Consider the following 21,679-nt stretch of genomic DNA (forward strand, 5'->3'; position numbering starts at 1 on the left):
CTTTTTGTTCACTACTGTTTCTTGACCAAAGAGATTATGCGTCTGGATATTGCTGCCATTAACAACGAGTGCCTGTTCGCGACACTTTGCGACCTGTCCTATTATTGCGAATGTATAACGAAGTATTGGAGCAGACCTGAGGATGGAGAAGTTTCTAAACTAATTTCAGTTGAGTTTAGTCGAGGTGTTAAATGCTACAGGTGGGGCTAGCCTTGCTTTATCTTCCGGCAACTGCTCCACCGTAGCGTCCCTTCTACATTAACAATGTCCTAAAGCCTGTCGCATCTACCCCGCTATGCGCACAGTCTCTTGTAATAGCACACATTCTCTCCCACAGTCACCATCTATGCACACAATCAATCCACACAGTCCACCTCACAGTCCACTCCAGAAGTCACCATCTATGCACATATTCAGTCACAGTAGAACATAGGCCATTGTAGTGCTACAATCCATACACACGTTCACTCACAGTATAACGTAGTCCACTCCGGAAGACACCATCTACGCACACATTCAATCACAGTAGGCCATAGTCCGTTCCTGCTGTCACCATTTAGAAACAAGATCCATGTCCTGCAGAAATGTTAAAAGAAGGCGTGCAGCCTCCCTTCTGCATGTCTGGTTTCCACTCGGGTAGACAATGTCCAGAACTGTGCTGTGACGGGTTCCTGTCTTCTTGAAGGAAGCGAACATCACATGCCTTTCCGCGTTGTACTCTGGGCAGTACTTAATATAATGTTCGATATCCCCGCACACACCACATAAAGAGCAGAGCGGGGACGATGCTATGCCCGTCTTATGCATCCATGCAGGAATGCGAGCAGAGGCCGTGCGAATTCGATGTAGAAGGGTCACCTGAGATCTTCCCCGTTTCTTGGTCACACATGGCTTGTGGGACGCACTCCCCAGAGTACTGAAGTGATCGAGCAACGTTTTCCTGCAGAGACTTTTTCCATCTTGAGGTACTTTTTTGATGGAATCCTTGAGAGAGCTTTATGGGCGAGATTGTCTGCCACCTCATTACCGTTGACTCCTATGTGAAAGGGCACCCATTGGAAATGTAAACTAATTTCAATCTTTAGTATTCAGACCACAGACAATATTTGGTTTGCCGACCCTCAAAAGACTGCCCTAGCTCTGCCAAAGCTCGACCGAAAAATCAAAGAAGGCAAGCTTATTATCTTGAGGCACATTAAAGAGCGTGTTCTTGGAACGGGGCGCGAAACTCAAAAGTCAGGTGGGAAGAAGCAGTCGTTATGCAAAGACAAGTGTTTCTCTATTTTTTAATAGAGGGAAAGCCAGCTCGGGGGGGGAAGACGTTGGTGTGATATGCTGGGGAGCATTTGGGGGCGCTCCACCCTACCCCCTCTCTTCGTGCAACTGTCTTCCAGATTGGCCCTAAAATATAACATTATCCCAACAACCAGCTTCAAGGAGTGGATCTGTTTCCCATTGGAGATCTGCTGTTTAGTGCAGGCGCTACGCGGCTTTGTCTTGGTCTTTTAGAGGCGCCGTATTGTGCCTGTAAGATTAGGGACCTCCTGCATGTTTGTAAACAAACGAGGTGGCGCTGCAGTCGCTAGCGAGCTCGTGGTAGGCAAAAGGTCGGGGAGTGGCGTCGCGGATAGGTGTTGTGCGCGGGTTTTCAAGGCTTGTAGGCGCGTTTCCAGTTTCTGCGAATCATAGCAATGGTCGATGCTTCCAACTTAGTAATTTGTTGAAGTACACGAGCTCGCGTTGTCCACGTGCCGCCTATAAAGAGAAATAGTTTGCCACTGTGCATTGTATATATGGTTAGTAGTAAACATGTAGAAAGCGTTCCTACCGTTTATTTATGCGCTAGGCATTGAATAAAACAAGCTTTGACACTCTGCACTAGCCGGAATGATTTTACTTCGGGACAGTAGTGAGGGGAAGTGCTGGCGTTGTTTCGTCGGAGCAGACATGCGCTCATCGTCTGCTGACATACGTACATGTCGCGTTGCGCGAAAAGTGGGGACAGCGTCGTGTCCCCGATCTCCTGTCTCGCTTAGCGCTATTTTTAGCCGCATGACCACGAACCAGCCAGGCCGACTTGTCCTCTTGTTAAGCTGGTCGATTTGATGAAAATTTTTGATTTCTAGAATTATTTTCTTTCCTAGCCCTGAAGTCTAGTTTCGTGACGAAAAATTATAGCAAAATATTGAGTACAAATTTATAAATTACGCTTTTTATAATTGTGGTCATCAAAAATTGTGAGGTAATTTCTTTGATTTCAGTGCCGCATTTCTTTGACCAAAGCGAAAGCGAAGATGCCATAAACGAGGGAATAAACTTTAAGGTTCGTTTTGTGACCTCTCACATTTTCTGCGACTGGATCACTCACCTTCGTAATTCGCATGAAAATCAAATGATTCCATTTGTCGCAAACTATTCGTGAGACGTTGAGGAGCGTAATAAATCTCTCGATTTTTTTCCCTACACGTGCAGTATTGTGTTAGTTATTTTTTGTAAGAAATGTTTGCATGTAACTATGCATGCATAAGTACTGATCATATAGAAAAAGAACTAATCGCGTCATCATACAGAACAGCGCTTTATGCACATGCTGGCATAAAAAACTGCGCACTATCTACTCAATTATTTGAGACCTAGCTTGGGGGGACTTGACGACGGTGTTAATTATAATTACCCAGAACTCCACCAGGTATAGCTATAAATAAAAGGAATGACTGAAACTAGAGCAGGAATTTCATATTTGCACCATGTTTAGTTACATATCGCATGCATGAATAACGAAAACACTTTCATTGCCGCGTCCCCTCTGAATCTCGCCACGTGTCTGTTAGTAGTACGCCTGCGGCTGCTTCTTTCCAAACAAGCTTCGCGATCATGTACTACCTCATGAAACATGACACATGCATGATGCAATGAAAAAGCATATGGCGTTTAGCACACTTAAGGTACGCTATACTAAGCAGACCAACGCGACCGCGCAAGATTGACACAACTTACCAGACTTCTTTCTAGTCGAATGAAATAATTACGTCGTCATATCAAGAAACAGTTTCAAGTAAATATTAAATGTCACAAAACGCGTCATTTAAACATGGTGTGCTATTAACAAAAAAACGCATTCCTTGGGGGCGAGTGAACCTGTCGGCGCCCCGTGCACTCCGGCTCAAGGTGATAAGTATATACGTGTGCCGCTACATATGTCTTTTTTTCCTTGAGCAATTATCAGCCTACTATCCTGAAGTTCAGGTGAATGAACGCAGTAACTTGCATGCTATTAAGTGCGTTGAGTGGCAGTGCCTATCGAATCCCAGACTTCGCGCTTTACTACCGTGGCCCAATGCCTGTTAGCCAGTTTCCGAATGCGGCATTTATGCGCGAGAAACCTATCGAGGCTAATTTAATATTTTTTATGCTACTACGCGGATCTAGCAGTGATGCAGCTGGTCAATATATGCTGCTTCTGCAGTGCACAGGCTTGAAGCAGCCGCCGGTAACTGCGGAAGCTGCGGTAGGCACGGGAAAGCGGAACCTGTTTTGCCTACCATGCGAAAGTCGCTGCTAACATGAGCGCCACCGCATCTTCGTGACGTCGCGGGGTGAAGGAGGTCCATAAGTACAATGCTACTCATTTCAACTGTTGTAAACTGCCCGATGCTATCATTATTAGCGTATTCCAGGGCCGGACTACGGTTCAAGCAAGTGTATCGAGCATCCTGTCTACTTCTCTTCAAAGCAAGGACGCCTGACTCAAGCTTGAAAGGGCTCCCAGGGGTCGGCATGCTGTGGAGCATGCTGAGGGCCTGGCTCATGGCGACGACTGTGCTCTGCGTTCTTCGGCCTGCCTGCGGCCGGGTGATTTTCCTGCTCTTCGGAGCTTGCGACCTGCTGTGGATGTGCATCCGGATAGGAGTTGCGGTGTGCCTCAAGGGACGCTCCGTGCTTGAGGTCCGGGAGCGCCTCCACGAACCCGAGTGCCTCAGAGACCCAGCTCTTGGACGTCACGAGTTTGTCACTCTCGAAGTAAGTTTTCTGCAGCCGTCCGCCATGGGTTGTTCTTGCCGGAAGTGAAGAGGGCACCTCTGAGCTGGAACACTAAGTGGGCATAGCTCTTTAAGTGGCATTCACATGCCGCGTGAAAAAGAGGGAGAATGTCTTCTAAGCGGCTAGCCCTCGAGCCCACAAAGTGGTCCTGACACAAATCATCGATGTTATCAAAAGGAGTGCAAACTTTTCCAGTCTGTGTATTGATGCTGCCCTGAAGAGTGCAGGCGCCGTGTCGTTGCCGCTCCTCGACTGCATTCTTCTGATAAGAGAAGAATGATGTCGCTTGAGGTAGCAGGGGCGGCAGAAGGTTGGGTGGGCGGATGACATTAAGAACTTTGCAGGCATAGGGTGGGCGCAACTGGCAAAAGGCAGGGTTAATTGGAGAGACATGGGAGAGGCCATTGCCCTGCAGCGGATGTAGTCAGGCTGATGATGGTGATGATGATGACGATAATATTACAGGGTGTTAGAACAGCGGAGACATACTAAAGTAGGCAGCAGCACTACATATTCTGGCAAAACGAAAGAATTAAGATAAAAAGAGCTGCTGTGGACAGTTCTTTTTCGTTTCAGCCAGCCTTTACGGTACTTGGAGGGTAAATAAAGCGAAAAGGGCGCCACAGGAGAGCTTCCATTGCGCGAAATTGCCCGTACCCTGCAATGTTCCACCTGGTAGACGTTTTTCGGACGGAAGCGATAGCTTTGTCCCAACGGAGTTCTTAAAAAGCCACTTCTAAACACTTTCTTTTTTTTAAACATGTTTGTAGATGTTATCAGATACACACATTTCTTACTAACGATATTTTTGCTACCTCTGAGTTATGAACGGCGGTTGACTTGATCTTGCATTTATTAGTGTTAACATCCAACTAGACCAATTCTACTGAGCTCAGCGGTCTCAGTTGAACCGATCAACTTAAAAGATGGCATGGTGGCCAATGGTTCCCGACGTATCGGCCGCTTCGACGACACTTCCCGTTCCCATATGTTCTGAAATCGCATGAAAGATTGCTGTCCTGACTAGTAGAGGCATCAGTTTGCCACTGCCGCTAAAGTAATTCCTGTTACAAATGCTTATAGCTAATAAGTGTGTATATGACGTGATCTTTTATTGTCTGACTTTCACCAATCGTTGCATGTTAGCTACGTTAACTACAGCTCAGTTGAGCGCCAGAAGAAAAGCTGAACGTTTGCTGAGTCGAACAGCAGTTAGTACTCGTTGCGCAATCTGGTTATAAGAAACAGCTAGGCTTGCAGGCTTTCTCTAGCGTCGTATTCTTCTACTAACGGGTTGCAGCTTAATTTGACGCAATCTGAATTGTTGACAAAAAGATCCAAATTTCTGAATTTTTGACAAAAGATCCAAATTTCGGAAACTGACTCCAAATAGATGTGAGACATATACTGCGCTATTTCCTTTCGTCAAAAACATTTTTTTTTGTAGCAAGTTTTTAATTGGATATTCCTAAAAGCTTTTCGACAGTGTGCAGCTCTCACTAAAGCTCTTTTTTCTCTCATTTCCCTTTGAAGGACGGTGTGACGCTGCATTATGTCTCTGCCGGTGAGAGGGACATGCCCCTGGTGCTTCTTCTGCACGGCTTCCCCGACTCCTGGTACACGTGGCACAAACAGATTGTTGAGCTCAAGAAAAACTTCTGGTAACTGCGCTGCCTTCCAATTTAAATGAATAGCCAGTTAACGGATTCAGCCTTTTCCACAAGGCCTCTCTGCGCATCCGCGCCTCTTCGCCTTCACCTGCACTGGCTGAAAACAAATATAGTTTGCTCCTGCTGCGCATGCCCAGTTCACATTAGTGACAGGCGCATGCGACCGATGGCGGCAGCTGTCAAGCACACACTTGCCACTTCGTAAGCGTTGCTGGATCCTCGTGGAACCAAATCGCGCCTGCGTCCCACACGAGTGTTTGCTTTCAACCAGTAGCCACTACTCAAGGGGTGCAAATCTTGTGAAAATGGCAGATTTTATAGCCTCCATTTCTGGGACCAAGGGAAGGGAAGGGCATAAAAACAAGAGAGTTGAAAATGCGCAGCAATGGTCATCCATAATTTTTTAAAATTTCAGTATCATGACACAAAAATTAGTGCGAATTTTCGTTTTGTACGTTTCCAGATTAGTGCTATTTAATTAAAGGCGCAGACTCTCAGCCTTACCATTTTCGGTTCGCCACCATTGCACGCGGTTAGCTTCTCCGTAACTAATGGGGATTTCTCGCCGTTTATCGTGCCATGTTCGTAGTGTTCATGAAAGCGTTTCGTTTAGTTTATGGTTTGCTATGAGAGACGCCGTAGTGAAGGGCTCCGGAAAGTTCGACCACCTGGGGTTTTTTAACGTGCACTGACATCGCAAAATACACACGGGCCTCTACACACATGTTTAGAGAGACAACTTAATTTGACTTTCGCAGCGTACAAAAAACGCTTAGAATAGGTTAATCTTACAGAAAAGTGATTTTTTAAAACTAAAATTACCTAAGAACTTTTGTGTCAGATAGACAGTAATCTAAATATGATTTTGGCATGCACTGAGGACATTCCCTTTTTTCCAGGGTAATTACACCCGACATGCGAGGATACGGACAGTCATCAAAGCCCCACAGCATTGAAGCCTACCAAGTATCGTACCTCATCGAAGACATAAAAGGCCTTCTGAAGTCGCTTGGTGAGGCAAAGGCAACTGCTTGCGGAGTTCCAGATAACCTTTACTAAGTAAAATACGCTAAATATTTGAAAAAGAAGATCCTACAGCAAGTAAAACAAGGGATAATTCAGAGCGGAGAGCCGTCTCATGGGGTGGCACGCAGAGGACACACACACAATACAAGCAGCAATAACCCTCATATATAAACTGCCTCACAGATACACTCGCCTACACAGACTAGACTTTGATAATCAAAAAAGACAGGTAAGCGATGGAAGATTTGTGGCACTTAGCAACATCAAAAATACAGGCTTGCGCTACTGTGAGTAACGCCGTCACTTTGTTGAGCTACGGCAGTCAGGTTGTAAATAAGACTTATGTGAAAGTACTGGAAGATATCTATAACGGCTGTACAACCAACATAATCTTCGATAAAATACGCAATAAATTTCCAGTAAGGAAGGGTGCCAGAAAGAGACACATGATCTCGCCAGTGCTATTCACCGCCTGCTTACAGGAGGTATTCAGAGGCCTGGATGGTTACAGTTGGCGACAGGAGTTAAATACTTGAGTTGTCTGCTATTAGATGATGACATTGCCTTGCTAAGTAACTCAGGAGATGAACCGAAAAGCACGAACAATGAGTTAAACACGCTAAGCAGAACGGTGGGTTTAAGAATTAATATACAGAAAAACAAAAAACCAAAGTAATGTTCAACAGTCTCGAAAGGGAACACCAATTAACAATTGATAGAGAGGCGCTGGAAGTGGTAAAGGAGTACGTTACTTAGGACAGGTAGTGACCGCAGATCCAGATCATGGGAAGAAAATAACTAGAATGATAAGAATGCGGTGAAGCGCATTTGGCCGGTTTTGTGAGATTATGAATGGCAGTTTACCAATATCCTTCAAAAGCAAAGTGTTTAATAGCTGCATGTTACCAGTACTCACCTATGGGGCTGAAACATAAAGGTAAACGAAAAGGGAAACTTAAATTGAGGGCAACCCAGCCAGCTATTGAAAGGACAATGACAGGTGAGCATTAAGAGGCTGGAAAACGGCAGAGTCGACAACCTAGCCGAAATCAAAAGAAGAAATGGGCTTGGGCAGGGCATGTAATGCGAAATCAAGATAATCGATGGTTGTTAAGGATGAGTGACCGGATGCTAAGAGAAAGCAAGCGTAGCACAGGGTGGCAGAAAGTTAGGTGGGCGAACGAGATTAAGTATGCAGGGATACGTTGGCCACAGCTGGCACACGGCAGACAGGTGACAAGGCACACGGGTTAATTGGAGAGACATGGGAGAGGGCTTTGTTCTACAGTGGGCATAGTCTGGCTGCTGATGATTCCCAGACATACAAGTGCACAAATAAAAATCATCATCATCATCATCATCATCATCATCATCATCATCATCATCATCATCATCAGCCTTAATAAACCCACTGCAGGGCAAAGGCCTCTCCCATGTCTCTCCAATTAACCCTATCCTTTGCCAGCTGCATCCACCCTTTGCCTGCAAACTTCTTAATCTCATCCGCCCACCTAACCTTCTGCCGCCCCCTGCTACGCTTACTTTCTCTTGGAACCCACTCTGTTACCCTTAAGGACCAGCGGTTATCTTGCCTTCGCATTACATGCCCTGCCCAAGCCCATTTCTTTCTCTTGATTTCGACTAGGATGTCATTAACCCGTGTTTGTTCCCTCACCCACTCTGCCCGCTTCCGATCTCTTAACGTTACACCTATCATTTTTCTTTCCATGGCTCGCTGCGTTGTCCTTAACCTAAGCTGAACTCTTTTCGTTAGCCTCCACGTTTCTGCCCCGTAGGTGAGTACTGGTAAGATTATGCTGTTGTACACTTTCCTCTTGAGGGAAATTGGTAAACTGCCACTCATGATCTGCGAGAATTTGCCATATGCGCTCCAGCCCATTCTTATCCTTCTAGTTATCTCCCTCTCATGATCTGGATCAGCTGTCACTACCTGCCCTAAGTAGACGTATTCCGGCACAATTTCTAGGCTCTCGCTGCCAATTGTGAACTGTTGTTCCCTTGCTAGGCTGTTGAACATTACCTTGGTTTTCTGCATGTTAATTTTTAGACCCATCGATCTGTTCTGCCTAACTAACTCGTTGATCATGATTTGCAGTTCACCTGCTGAGTGACTCAGCAAGGCAATGTCATCAGCAAATCGCAGATTATTTAGGTATTCTCTGTTTATTCTTATTCCCAACTGTTCCCAATTCAGGCTTCGAAATACCTCCTGCAAACATGCGGTGAACAGCATTGGCGAGATCGTGTCTCCTTGCCTGACGCCCTTCCTTATTGGAATTTTATTGCTCACTTTATGGAGGACTATAGTAGCTGTGCAGTTGCTATATATATCTTCCAGTATTTTGACATAAGGCTCTTCTACCCCCTGATTACGCAATGCCTCTATGACTGCTGAGGTTTCCACTGAGTCGAATGCTTTCTCGTAATCAATGAAAGCTATATATAGAGGTTGGTTATATTCTGCGCATTTCTCTATCACCTGATTGATAGTGTGAATATGATCTATTGTGGAATATCCTTTACGAAAGCCTGCCTGATAATTTGGTTGATTAAAGTCTAACGTTGCCCTGACTCTATTAGCGATTACCTTAGTAAATACTTTGTAGGCAACGGATAGTAAGCTGATCGGCCTGTAATTTTTCAAGTCCTTGGCGTCTCCCTTCTTATGAATTAAGATAATGTTTGCATTCTTCCAAGCTTCTGGTACAGTTGAGGTCATAAGGCATTGCGTATACAGGGTGGCTAGTTTTTCTAGCACGATGTCCCCTCCATCCTTCAACAGATCTGCTGTTACCTGATCCTCCCCAGCTGCTTTTCCCCTTTTCATTGCTTCTAAGGCTTTCTTTACTTCATCTTTCGTTACTGGAAGGATGACGCATTGCTGTGCACTGCTGTCTTTCTCATTAGCGCTCTGATTACATTGGCTACTGTACAGGTCTGTGTAGAACTCTTCGGCTACGTTAACTATCTTATCCATATTGCCAATGACATTGCCCTGCTTGTCTCTTAATGCATACATCTGGTTTTTACCTATGCCTAGTTTCCTCTTCACTGTTTTTAGGCTACCTCCGTTCTTTATAGCATGCTCGATTCTCTCCATATTAAACTTCCTTATGTTGGCTACCTTGCGCTTATTTATTAACTTTGATAGCTCCGTTAGTTCTATTCTATCGGTAGTGTTAGATGCCTTCATGTTTTGGCGCTTCTTAATCAGATCTTTCGTCACCTGAGATAGCTTCCCGGTATCTTTTCGAACTGTCCTACCGCCTACTTCTACTGCGCACTCCGTAATTATTGATGTCAGGTTATCGTGCATTGAATGAACATCAAGATCATCTTCCTCAGTTAAAGCCGAATATCTGTTTTGCAGCGCTATCCTAAACTCCTGTGCTTTCCCTCTTACGGCTAACTCGTTAATGGTCTTCTTCTTCGCTAGCTTCTTCCGTTCCCTCTTCAAGTCTAAGCTAATTCTAGACCTTACCATTCTATGGTCATCATAAGTGCACTAAACAGTACGCCGTACTGACACATCTACATGCCGTGCCTCTATCACTTCACTGGGTCAACCCATTTATTTACGAACACGCTGCAGAGCGGGCACCTGACCACATCCCACTCATAAGAAAAATCTCCGCACGTAACAAAACGTATAATGCTTTCGCCTGAGAACGTAATGCCAGATCAGACTGGAGCATCTGTAGGAGTTAACGGGGGAGGGGATTTAATATGGCTAAAAGAGGAGATTTGAAAAAAGAAGTAAGAGGAAAGAATAAAATAAAAGCGCAAAAGTGAGGTAAATATTTCACATATTATTATTTTGGAAGAAAAAAATTGCTGGTGGTTTAGCTCTAGTTAACCCTGGTCGAAAGCGAAAAGCTGCATCTCCCTGGCCATGTTTTGTGGTAAAGCGACTGGCGGTGTCAATCTTTCATTTTTTTTCGCTTACGGCGCGGTTGGGGCGTCCACCGAGATATGAGAGACAGGCGTAATTTCCTTTTCTTAACACCAACTTTCATTTCACTTCCCTTACGGTGCAGTTTGGGTGTCCACCGATATATGTGAGACAGGCGTCATTTCCTTTCCTTAAAACCTAGTTTCACTTCATTTCCCTTCCCTTACAGGCACGGTTCGAGTGTCGATCTCCACGGCAGGCGTCGCATCGATTACACCTAGCGTTCCGCTGAACGCATCAAATGTACCGGCGTTTTATGCAGTACCCACTTTCATGACCTGCGCGTGCGATGCCGGCAGACGCTTTCCTGCTTTACCTCCCGGTCAAATGTCAAGGTCAATGATCACAGGTCAAAAGTGATCAGTCAAAGGTCAGAGGTACCTCAAGTCGAGGCAGTTGGTGCAACAGCCGCTGGTGTCGCTGCTGCAGCTGACTTCATGTGTCGAACGTGATTGCCACCAGTTATTCTCATGGTTTGACCTCTAGCTATATTTAAGGTGAAACTTTCGGCCCCGCTGATAGCTCGAAAAGCTGGCGTAGTAGAGCTTTTCGCTTCAAAATCTCCACTATCTCAGATGATTCATTTTGGAATTTTTGGAGAGTCCTCATATGTCCACATCGTGACTGCACTGCTTACAGTGTCTCAACTATGCTATATTTAATTCTCTTCTTTCAGGAGAAGTCATTATAAAAACTAATCAGCTTAGTTTCTGCGCCTCGCAGAAAACGCTGGACTAGAGAATAAAGTAGTAGAGGATATTGCGGCATGAGGCTCCTCTGAGCAACTAACCCCGAATTAATTCATGAAGTTTCCAGTTCTATATTATGCAATAATATTGAAAGCTTGATGACATCTTATGTCATGAGGAAAGGAACTCTGACAAAACGCAGGAGGAAAACATGTATAGATGCTTCAGCTTCCGTAAGGAAGCCAAAAAGTCCCAATATTTCTAACCAGTACCCTTGTTACACGAGTTCAATGTTGAAGTACGCACTCATTAGTTCTTGTATATAAATATTTCTTTTCGCTACCTTTCACACTCTGTGTACATATGGCACAAATAAACGGCACACAACTAGGACATTCCGCTAATATTCGAGCACTTAGTGTATGTTATTAAGGTGCCGCTCTGCGTGATTATATTATAGTTGCAATCAGGAAGTTGTACTTTGGAGTCATCGTTACTATGAACACAGCGTTTGTGGGGCTGCAAAAATGTTAGCAGCGGTAAGAAATGTCTTTGAGCCGACTACCATGACAATACAGTTCACCTTCAAATTTCCATTTGACGCTTTGGGCTGTTTTATATAGTCTGCTTCGAAATAAACTGTCATTGACAGCTTAATTATAGTTGGCGCTGCACTCAACCCTTCCTGTCGGCAGTTGGTCTTGGTACAACCCGCAGATTAAAAAGCTCGCAGGTTAAGGCTTGAACGCTTGGATTAAAATTGGAGTTGAGTTGCCAAAGTAATGTTTGCCTTTCACTCCAGGCAGGGAAAAGGTCAGCCTTGTGGGCCACGACTGGGGCGCTGTGGTGTCGTGGTGCTTCGCCAACCATTACCCGCACATGGTGGACAGACTGGTCACCATCAACGGCGGTCACCCGGACGCCATGAAGCAACAGCTCGAAAGCAGTCTAACGCAGATGGTCCGGTCTCGGTGAGGGAGACTTCGTGTCTCATAGCTACTTCCACAGCCGCGTTAAAGCAGAACGGGATCAAAATAGAATGCTGCCGATCACATCGTTGGTGTCTCAAGGCTTGCTACGCTATCGACCGCCAAGTGCTATGGCCGCGATTTGCGGCTTGTCTTCTAGTAACATGTGCCCAGGCACAATTACACAACACATTTAGGCATGCCGCTAAGGTTACCGCACGCTACAAGGGGCTTAACTCTCTATTCAACCGTGTATTTACCGAAGCCACTCAATCGTACGGCTAATGCCCGGCGATATGCCTTTTTTACAGCATTTGTTAAAAGAGCGGCAAAACTCTGAAATCAAAAAATGTGCCGCCGACGGTTCTCCAGCGATTGTACCCCCCGGATGCTTGTTTTATCTCGTCGTCTTCGTTGTTTTGGAAGTGCCAGGTTTGAAAGATGAATCGCCGACTCGCCCGACTTTTGTGCATTATTCCGGAAGTGTCAACGTTCTGGTATAAATTGTGTACGCAGAAAAACCTGCGCACGTGCGGGTTTCAGTCACGGGGTAGTCTAGTCCCTAATTAAAAGATTAAAGTTCCTTTCGCTTCCTGCCAAAAGCCGCGATGTTTAGTGCGCCATCGTTGTTTCTCTCTCCGCAGCTACATGGTCGCGTACCAGTGTCCCATCATCCCTGAGGCATTTCTTTCTATGGAAGGCTTCACTCAACTGAAACACCTGTGGAAAACGAGTCACAGTGAAGAGGAGATCTCTGCGCTCCATTACACGTTCTCGAAGCCAGGTATTCTGTCGAAACAGTCATTTCTTTAGGGGAATCCCCCAAGGTGTAGTAGATTTGTAAGAGAGTAATTACGCATTAACACGCACCCGAGCGCAGCCATAGCCTGCAAAGGAAAGCTGTTAAGCTTTTACAGGGATGTCGTTGTTTAAGAACAATTCGTCCTGGTCCGGTGAAGCGGTATAAAATTTTCATGCAAGCTTTAAAGCTTTCCTTTGAAGCCGCGTTCATGTGCTAGAGTGAATGCTAATGAGTAATTATTCCTTTATTGCAAATATTTGGTATTGCGTGCTGTTTTTCTGTAATTATCAACCTTTCGCAGTGCTTGTAACATGCAACGTGCGCCTGCTCCTTCAGTCAAGTGCGCCAAATATGTACATTAATGCTACTTCCTCAAATAGCAAAGCATATGTTTACTCCTGCAAGAAGAACTGTAAAGGAAGAATCAGCTATATGTTAATTGAATCACGCGCACTTTTTGCTGCCTAGAACCAAGGTTTCTTTCAACAACATAGACCTCTATGAAATCTTTGCAGAGCAACGGACATTACAATTCCTGTTGCTCCTCGGTTGATCTATGCTATCAAGACATAACCTTGCCGTTTCATCAAATGGCTCTTAGGCGCTTAATGGAAGCCACAGCACACCTTCTCTCTTTCTGCGCGTACGGCGGCCGCCTGTGTTTACGAATACGGATTATCTAAACAGCACCCACTGATCACGCAGGTGCACTGACGGCGGCCATCAACTACTACCGCGCTGTGTACTGCAAGGAGCGGCAACTGAAAGCCACGCGATTTCGTCAGCTGAACGTACCCACGCTCGTCCTATGGGGCTCCAAGGACGCGTACCTTACTCCTGGAATTGCCGAGCTCAGCTGCCGCCGGTCCACTCAGGGCTGCCTCCACTACCTTCGCGACTCGGGTCACTGGCCACAGCTGGAGCATCCGTCCGCGGTCAACGAAATCGTTGCCGCGTTCCTCGCTCCCTGCGCGGTGAATGATGGAGTCGTGAGGGCACCGCTCAGGCGCTGCCGATCGTCGCTGTGAAGTGGCGAGAAGTATTCATAGGGTGTCAGTTTGCTTGTGAACGGAAAGGTACGGGCAGGAACTTGCAAGAATTATGTTCCCAAGGCATTGTGTTGCGCTTCATGATGGGCTGCTGCAGCCTTTGGCGCTATGGGTGCCAGGCAGCCAGCAATTTCATTCGCCGGCTGTTGTATCAAGGGCGGGTATGACCAATGACGAAGAGTCAGAAGAGTGAATCTCCACAATAAAAGCTGCAAAATGTCACATTAATGGTTATTGGAACTACCCAATTCAAGGGCGATGTGTAGATTTATGCAATAAAAGAGCACTTCACCTATTATCACTCACGACTAACGCAATCATCGTTAACTAGTCCTTTTGGATTCCCCCTTTGCCTCTCTGATTTCCCTCGGTGATATCTCTGAATCAATTTTGTACCAGTACAAGGAAAACTTTTTCGCTATTATGGCACTCTCGTCGCTCGAGTCGCCATATTATTACACCGCAAGAAAAAACTCTGTGAGGTAACTACTACGCGATTACGTGTTTCCCTTCAGATTCATAGAAGTAAATCACTGGTAATAAATCGTGTTGGGCATTTGTTCGCGAATTGGTTATGTCAGCTATGGTCCCATGATCTATCTGTATGGGCTGCCAAACACACCTCCAGAACAAAACTACAGAAAATATAGACCTCGATCCAGGTGTTTATTCTAACATACTCGAAAATACCTGTACCAAGGACGTCAAGTAAACAAATTTTCGGAATAAGCCATATAAATATTTCACCGCAAAATTAACACGAAAAGTAAAGACAAATGTATAACAGCAGAGAAAATGTATCGCCGTTTCAACAATACACAGAGTCTTCTGATGTCTTTAAATTTCTAAGCCATCGAACTTAATCTACGTTGCAGCGCAACGTTTGAATTCTCTAGCCGAAATTCACAGAAAATGTGATAAACAATTAGCACATTTACGAACTTGCTAGCGCAAGACTGCTGTAGAAAAGCAAATTATCAATGGTAACTGTTTCGCACACAAGGCGAGGACAAAGGCTTTAAATTAATCATTTACAACATAACAGGCATAGAGCCCTTTGCTGGTTTATGATGACGGTTGGTTTTTTGGTAAATGTTAAATCCCAGTTCATAAATCCAACCAGATCCGAACAGCTGTCGACTTTCGTAAATGTGCAGAAATAGCCATAGCCCAGCTGCAGATCTGTTTGGAAGCACAACTGAGTGTGAGCCCACTTCGATCGTGCTCACAGTGGCGGAGGAGTAGGAGGAAAAAACTTTGTTGTACTCTAGTGCTTCTTTCTGCGGTCTTGGGGCATCTTCAGTGGTGCTCTCTCTCCTTGGTTGCATCTCCAGGAGTCTTCTCTGTCGATCTTGTCCTCTTTTACTCAATGGCCGGTTGCCCTCAGTCCAAGGATCAGCTGGGCGCTGCCACCCGTAGGTGAACGAAGGGTCTGAGGCGTCGGGGAAATTTGGGTCCTATCATATCACGAAGACGGCGTCAGTTTCCAGCCTGAAACCAATGATAAAACTTTCGCTGTAATGAAAGCGTCACGGCAGGGCAGCGTCTTTTATTTCAACCCGACCTCTTGTAGCATTGGTCCTTTTCTTGACCGGCCCACTTTCAGGCTTAGCCGAAAAATTTGATGAGCTGCAGTCATCAATTCTCGTGACTACGTGGCAGCTGATACGGGAAGTGAGGAAGAAGAAGGGGGCGTTGAACAGCCACGCTGTAAATCCTGGCGGATCCCACCCGGTCGATACGCGTCACTGGACAACAGACCCAAGATAACAGCCGCCATGATCGCGACCAGTCCCGCGGGCTGGACCACGTGGAGCCGCGAGCTCCGTTCTCCCCGGCCTTCACCCCGTGAAACACTGTTTATCGCGGGAATCGCGCTGCCACCGGACCCTGCAGTTGATGCATCTACCGGCCGTCCATTGCTGCCTCTCCTGCTGCATCCGCGCCGCATGCTTGACATCAATCCGTCACGTCAATACGATTTCAAGTACAGAGAAGGCGGCGAGGCAATGAACACGCTGCCCTTGATCCTGAGCCTGGTCGCCACCTTCGCAATGCTGGGAGTTCTCGCGTCCTTCCTAGTCACGGCCATGCGATTGTCTAGGACCCGGGAGGTAGACGACGGCGAGACGGCCATTCTAAGCACGACCGAGCCGGTGTTACGCCTAGACAACGGCGGCGACCGGAAGCGGTCTGGGAGGGCAAGGCATACGTCTCGTGGCGACAGAGAAGACATCCAACTCAACCTCGGACTCCTGATCAAGGCGCGAGACGTCGGTGCACCTCTCACAAAAGGCGGATACTCTATAACCAGTGACACAACAGACAGAGAAAGGAGGTTGTTCGCCTTAAACCAGACTGCCACGTGGGCTTCGGAGGCAACTCGCGGAACGACCGACGTACCTGGAAGAGCAAAGATGGGGGACCAGCACGAAGCTAAAGGAGCGGACTTAGACTCTAGACAAAAGGTGCGCCTGGATGCTTAGATCGCTTGAGCTTCACCTTTGCTAAGACAGGCCGTTACGGCTCCATGGCGGCTTGGCGTGATAACGGCAAGCTCAGAAAAGAAAATTGATGGCTTTGTACTAACCAACGCGAAGGATGTTTTACGGAATTCGACCCGAAGGTCTATAGAGTAACACCACTGACAACAAGGGGACTGGTGAAAGAAGTGACCTGTGATGACTGGCTGCTATGTGCTACCATGGTGTTAAAAATCCAACACAAACGTAATGTTCAGTGCTGTCCATAATGTGAAGATATTTGTTTTATTTTGTTTTCTAGTAGTAACGGATGTAGCACGCTGCCGCTTAAAATATATATTGTCTACACAGCTTTGGAAACATGTCTAAGGTATTCTTCTTGATTACTTTGCAGCCAGATTACGTACCGTCTAACGGACTCGTAAAGGAAAATCGCGTATGAGTGTTTAACTCCTGAACAGATATCAGTTAAGCTCACGCCCGACTTCGTGAAGCAAACGTTTTAAAGGCGCAAGCTGCGCATGGCAGAACCGCTTCCCCTTTCTCGTCGTTTCATAAGCTGCACCACTAAACGTACCTTTCTCGCCGGAAAACCTTGCGTGCAGTTGTAGCAGCTCAGACCTTGCGCCTTTGCGGTCTCCCGCTAATGCAAATTCCATACTCTCACGTGGTCGTAATTTTCCTATTACTTCCAATGCTAGGCAAGGGATTTCCGGCGCAGCGCTTCTGTCAGTGAACGTCACGCTCGTTGCAGGGGTGCAAAGGTGAGAGGACGTCGGTAGTGTTAAATGGTTCGGAAGATAGCAGGAATAGCAATTTCAAAATGACTCGCTTTATGACGGGGCTGTTTGGAGTTGAATGAATACTAAGGAGCCTCTCATACACCGTACAATGATCATGCACAACTTAGCCGTTCTTAAAACATCGCACTAAATATCACCACCTGCAAGTCCAGAGTTAGTTTTGATGGCTAGTGTGCTGTAAGCCTCGTGCAGACATTCTCTGCGCATAGAAGCACATTATATTTTAGTTCTATTGAAAGCATAGTGGCGGCGTCTAGGAGAGGCGCTATTCTACAAACAGTTCTCCAGTTTGAAAGGCAGGATGCATATCTACAGCACTTCTGGAACTGGTATGGTGTCGTTGAATTTCAAGCTCGTTTCAGTTCTGTGATGTGATCATAAGCAATGTACCGAATACATAAAAAATTATTATTTTTATCACTCAAAAGCTTATGTGATTGCAGAAAGGGTTGTTACTACTCTTTTTGCAGCTTCTCTTGAGTCACAAGAGATTTTAACGGTCCAGTCGGTGTCGGCATAATGCGAGTCGACGCTTTGCGATTGATGTCCCTCCTTGCATCGTTTGAATGCTGCTTGAAAACGATACGTCTCATAAACCACATCCAACATGTCATTAAAGGCTCGTTTAGGTCACCTTGCCACCTGACTGCAAGTGAACGGACGCAATAAAACTGGAAAATCAGTTCGGCGTAAAGTCAAAAGAGTGCTGACCATTTTTGGCCCGAATGAGATAAAGGAAGCACCACGGATGATACAGAAAACTAAAAAGAACATTGAGATCTTTCTCTCAGTGAGTCCTCATGAGAGCTCACTGAGAACAAAATCAATATGTTGTGTCTATGTTCTTGATATCACTCCGTGAGGCTTATAACAGACATTTTCCGGACCGCACTTTTCCTTTTTCTCAGCGTGCGCTTTCCGTGCACTATATTTTCAGAACGTTTACAGGAACGCTGTGAAATTTCTCATTAATTTAAATTGGTTTGGTGTCACTGGAAATGAAAGGCAAGATGCATGGAGCTAGTAAATAATTGTGATAGTTAAATTTCATACTTCAAAAAAAGCCCAATTTACATCACCTAAGCGCTTCAAGTTTCTGAGACGTATTGTTAAAGAGGGAAGGATTTTTCACCACTTCAGCATGTGCTTTTGTAAGAAATAACATTCAGGACAATGAAGGCAGAATGTGCCCACATGTTCCAGTGTTTGACTAACTCGCCCACCACTTCATGTGGTACAGAATGCTCCAGGTGTACTTCAGTGAAAAGCTTCTGGAGAAGCCCCGCGATAGAATTAAGAGCGCTGTGGTTCTAATTTCCCTCATAAACTGCGAAAAATCTTCTACAATTCTGGATTACATAGAATACTGGCTTACATATAAAGTCGCTGAAATCAGAAGTGAAATGATCGGCAAACATTTTTTGCGCTCTGAAGTGGTGTAAACACCATTTTGCGCAAGTATCAAAATTAGCTGCAATGCGCATGTCAAACTTTGTAGGGCAAAAATTTTGGAAGTCGAGAAACTGTAAGATACTGTTATGAAACAATTGAAGGTAATGATCCACTCTTGTGATATGTAGCAAAATCTTTCTTTTAAAGTGTTTCCATCGATCCCATCGAACAGTTAAGGCTGCCGTAGAAAACCAATATGTAACGCTATCGGCAATAGCAAGAACGTTAATAGAAAAAAAAGTACATGACTGCCGTCAGATGATGTGCGACTATACTGATTGTTAGATTAAAATATTACAATATACGAAAAAAACAAAATTGCGTTCTTAAACGGTTTCTCACTCAAAAATGTTTTTGTCCACAATTGCTGGGTATGTGGTTGGAGGACGCTGAGAAGTTCCTGAGCTGTGGCTGTGAGGACAAAATTAGCTGCAAGAAACAATTCCAGAATACGTCTGTATTGTCATGCTCGTATTGTGATGACGCACCAATGCGAGACGTGGTTTTAGACGGCGGGGATTTCGACCGGAAGCAGTGGTGGCGGCGCTGCATGTGGTCCGAGGGGCGTAGAGAGCGCAGAAGCGCCACCTCGTCTGCTGGGGGGCTTCTGCCATAACGGCCCATGTTCATAGTGCTGCCCTTTCTTCCTGCATCTTAGGCGGCCAATGTATTATGAACAAGCGAGCTTTGCCTCGGTCTCCTAGCGCAGTCCGAGATGAAAGACATGAAGCTGTGAAAGCGGCGCGGAGACTTCAGAGGAATGTTTTGCTATTGCCCCGTCGACACTGCCAACCGCTGCGCTAGACATCGTTCTGCTTGTTCCTTACACAGAAATGCGGAAATGGCTTACGAAATACTATTCGTTGAACATAATCTAAACCAGTATAAACTACTTAGAAAAGAAGCGAGCATACACTGAGTAAGCAAAAGGAAAGCACTTGATAACAAAACCGTACTTCTTAAGAAGTACTTATGCTATACAAAGTAGTTTATTTTGCTTCTTTTTTGGCAGCGCTTGGTATTTTTGGTTATTGGTGCAGAACTGTTTAAAAAAAAGGAAGTTTCAAAGCGCTGACAGTTCGAGAAATGTCAGGGCTGCTAGGGTGAAAAGTAGGAGAGGAAAGCTATGCTAGCACTCGATTACGACTCAGCTTTTCGCACCAACATTTTTTTAGTGAAAAGCGCATTTATATCGAAAGGCGGGCGAATTGTCACATTTGCAAAGAGCGCTTCATTTTCCATACATCTTTGGACACCTGAACCGCGCCGTAAGGAAAAGGGGAAAGGAGGGAGTTAAAGAAGAAAGGAAAAGAGAGGTGCCGTAGTGGAGGGCTCCGGAATAATTTCGACCACCTGGGGATCTTTAATATGTCAGTGAACGTTAAAGACCCCCAGGTGGTCGAAATTATTCCCGAGCCCTCCACTACGGCACCTCTCTCTTCCTTTCTTCTTACGCTCCCTCTATCCCTTTCCTTACGGCGCGGTTCAGGTGTCCAACGATATATGAGACAGATACTGCGCCATTTCCTTTCCCCCAAAACCAACTATTATTATTAGAGCCATAGATCAGGTGACCACGAGGAAGAACAATCACTGAATGTAGACAGTGGCAGAAATGCAAGGCAGTATGGACTCTAGCGGGAAAACTGAGCACGACACTAACTTTTATTTCACTCTTCGAAAAGCCGCGATTCGTTAGTGCTCGCTGGACCATGCACGGGCCTCTAGAATTTCGCCTCCATCGAAATACAAACAACCAAGGCCGGCATCGAACCCGCGTCCTTCAGGTCAGTGGCCGAGCACCGCAACCACTGAGCCACCGCGGCGACTTTGCAACGGATAAACAGACAGTTGTAATAACCGCTTTTTTCAGACATCACTTGTCCCGGAGTCAGCGATGAATTTGCGAAGCCTGTTCGAGTTTTGCAAACGAAGGCAGATAACATAGAAGAAATTAAAGTATAAATTATTTAACAGACACCTTTAAAATTCCAGCGGCAATTTGTTTAAAAAGGTCTTGCGCACCAGTGGCAAAGGTGACGAAGAACCAAAATTTATTGTCGGTGCCGCATTAAGCTTTGAAAGATTTTTGAAAAGTGCTGTTTGCTTCCGTGCACAAATGTAATAAAATGCGTATATAAAGACAAGTCTGCGCAATTAATGAAGACTAAAAGGAGGGATGAATGTCTCTTAGCCGCTAAGCGCCGGGTACTGGTTGGTCTAACTACAAGGCATAGCGAGAGCATGACGCGAATATCTGCTTCTGTAACATGGCACAAACACGCCGAGTACAATGATCAGCCGGCTGATTACGGTTTCAATCCGTGCAGAATCTTCAGACAGCATTTTGAATGACAGGCAGCCTCTGCATTTCGCAAGCTCATTTTATGTATGGAAACGACTGACATTTTCTACTTTCAGAAAAAGAGTGAGTCCACGCGAAGTGTCTAGTTGTCACAAAATTCGGCGCGCGTTAGGAAAACCATCGCGCCGGGCAAGCTTCCATACCAGCGCGCGCCGTAGCCATTCTGGAACAGGAAACCGCGCTGTGCACTAAATGCAACCCATAAAAATTCTAACCCATCAGTAGTCTGAAGCCACCTGCACAGGCGAAAGTCACCGCTTAAAACAAATGTTCGAGAAGCTTGCTTTCTTGCCTTGCATACATATCTCGGTAAAACATGACTGCCGAAAACGCATATTACAGGGCACTTTCTTTTTCA

General features: G+C 45.6%; 1 protein-coding gene across 1 annotated transcript; it reads left to right on the forward strand.

Annotated features, from left to right (window-relative positions):
- Positions 1-3,677: 3,677 nt before the first annotated feature.
- On the forward strand, positions 3,678-14,213 carry LOC144134957 (epoxide hydrolase 3-like). The gene is made up of 6 exons (XM_077667744.1): positions 3,678-4,020; positions 5,575-5,702; positions 6,611-6,723; positions 12,202-12,370; positions 13,012-13,151; positions 13,875-14,213. The coding sequence occupies exons 1-6, from the start codon at positions 3,778-3,780 to the stop codon at positions 14,195-14,197; spliced, it is 1,116 nt and encodes a 371-aa protein (XP_077523870.1). The 5' UTR covers positions 3,678-3,777; the 3' UTR covers positions 14,198-14,213.
- The last annotated feature ends 7,466 nt before the right edge of the window (positions 14,214-21,679 follow it).

Source organism: Amblyomma americanum, chromosome 5, assembly GCF_052857255.1.
Source record: "Amblyomma americanum isolate KBUSLIRL-KWMA chromosome 5, ASM5285725v1, whole genome shotgun sequence".
Taxonomy (NCBI): domain Eukaryota; kingdom Metazoa; phylum Arthropoda; class Arachnida; order Ixodida; family Ixodidae; genus Amblyomma; species Amblyomma americanum.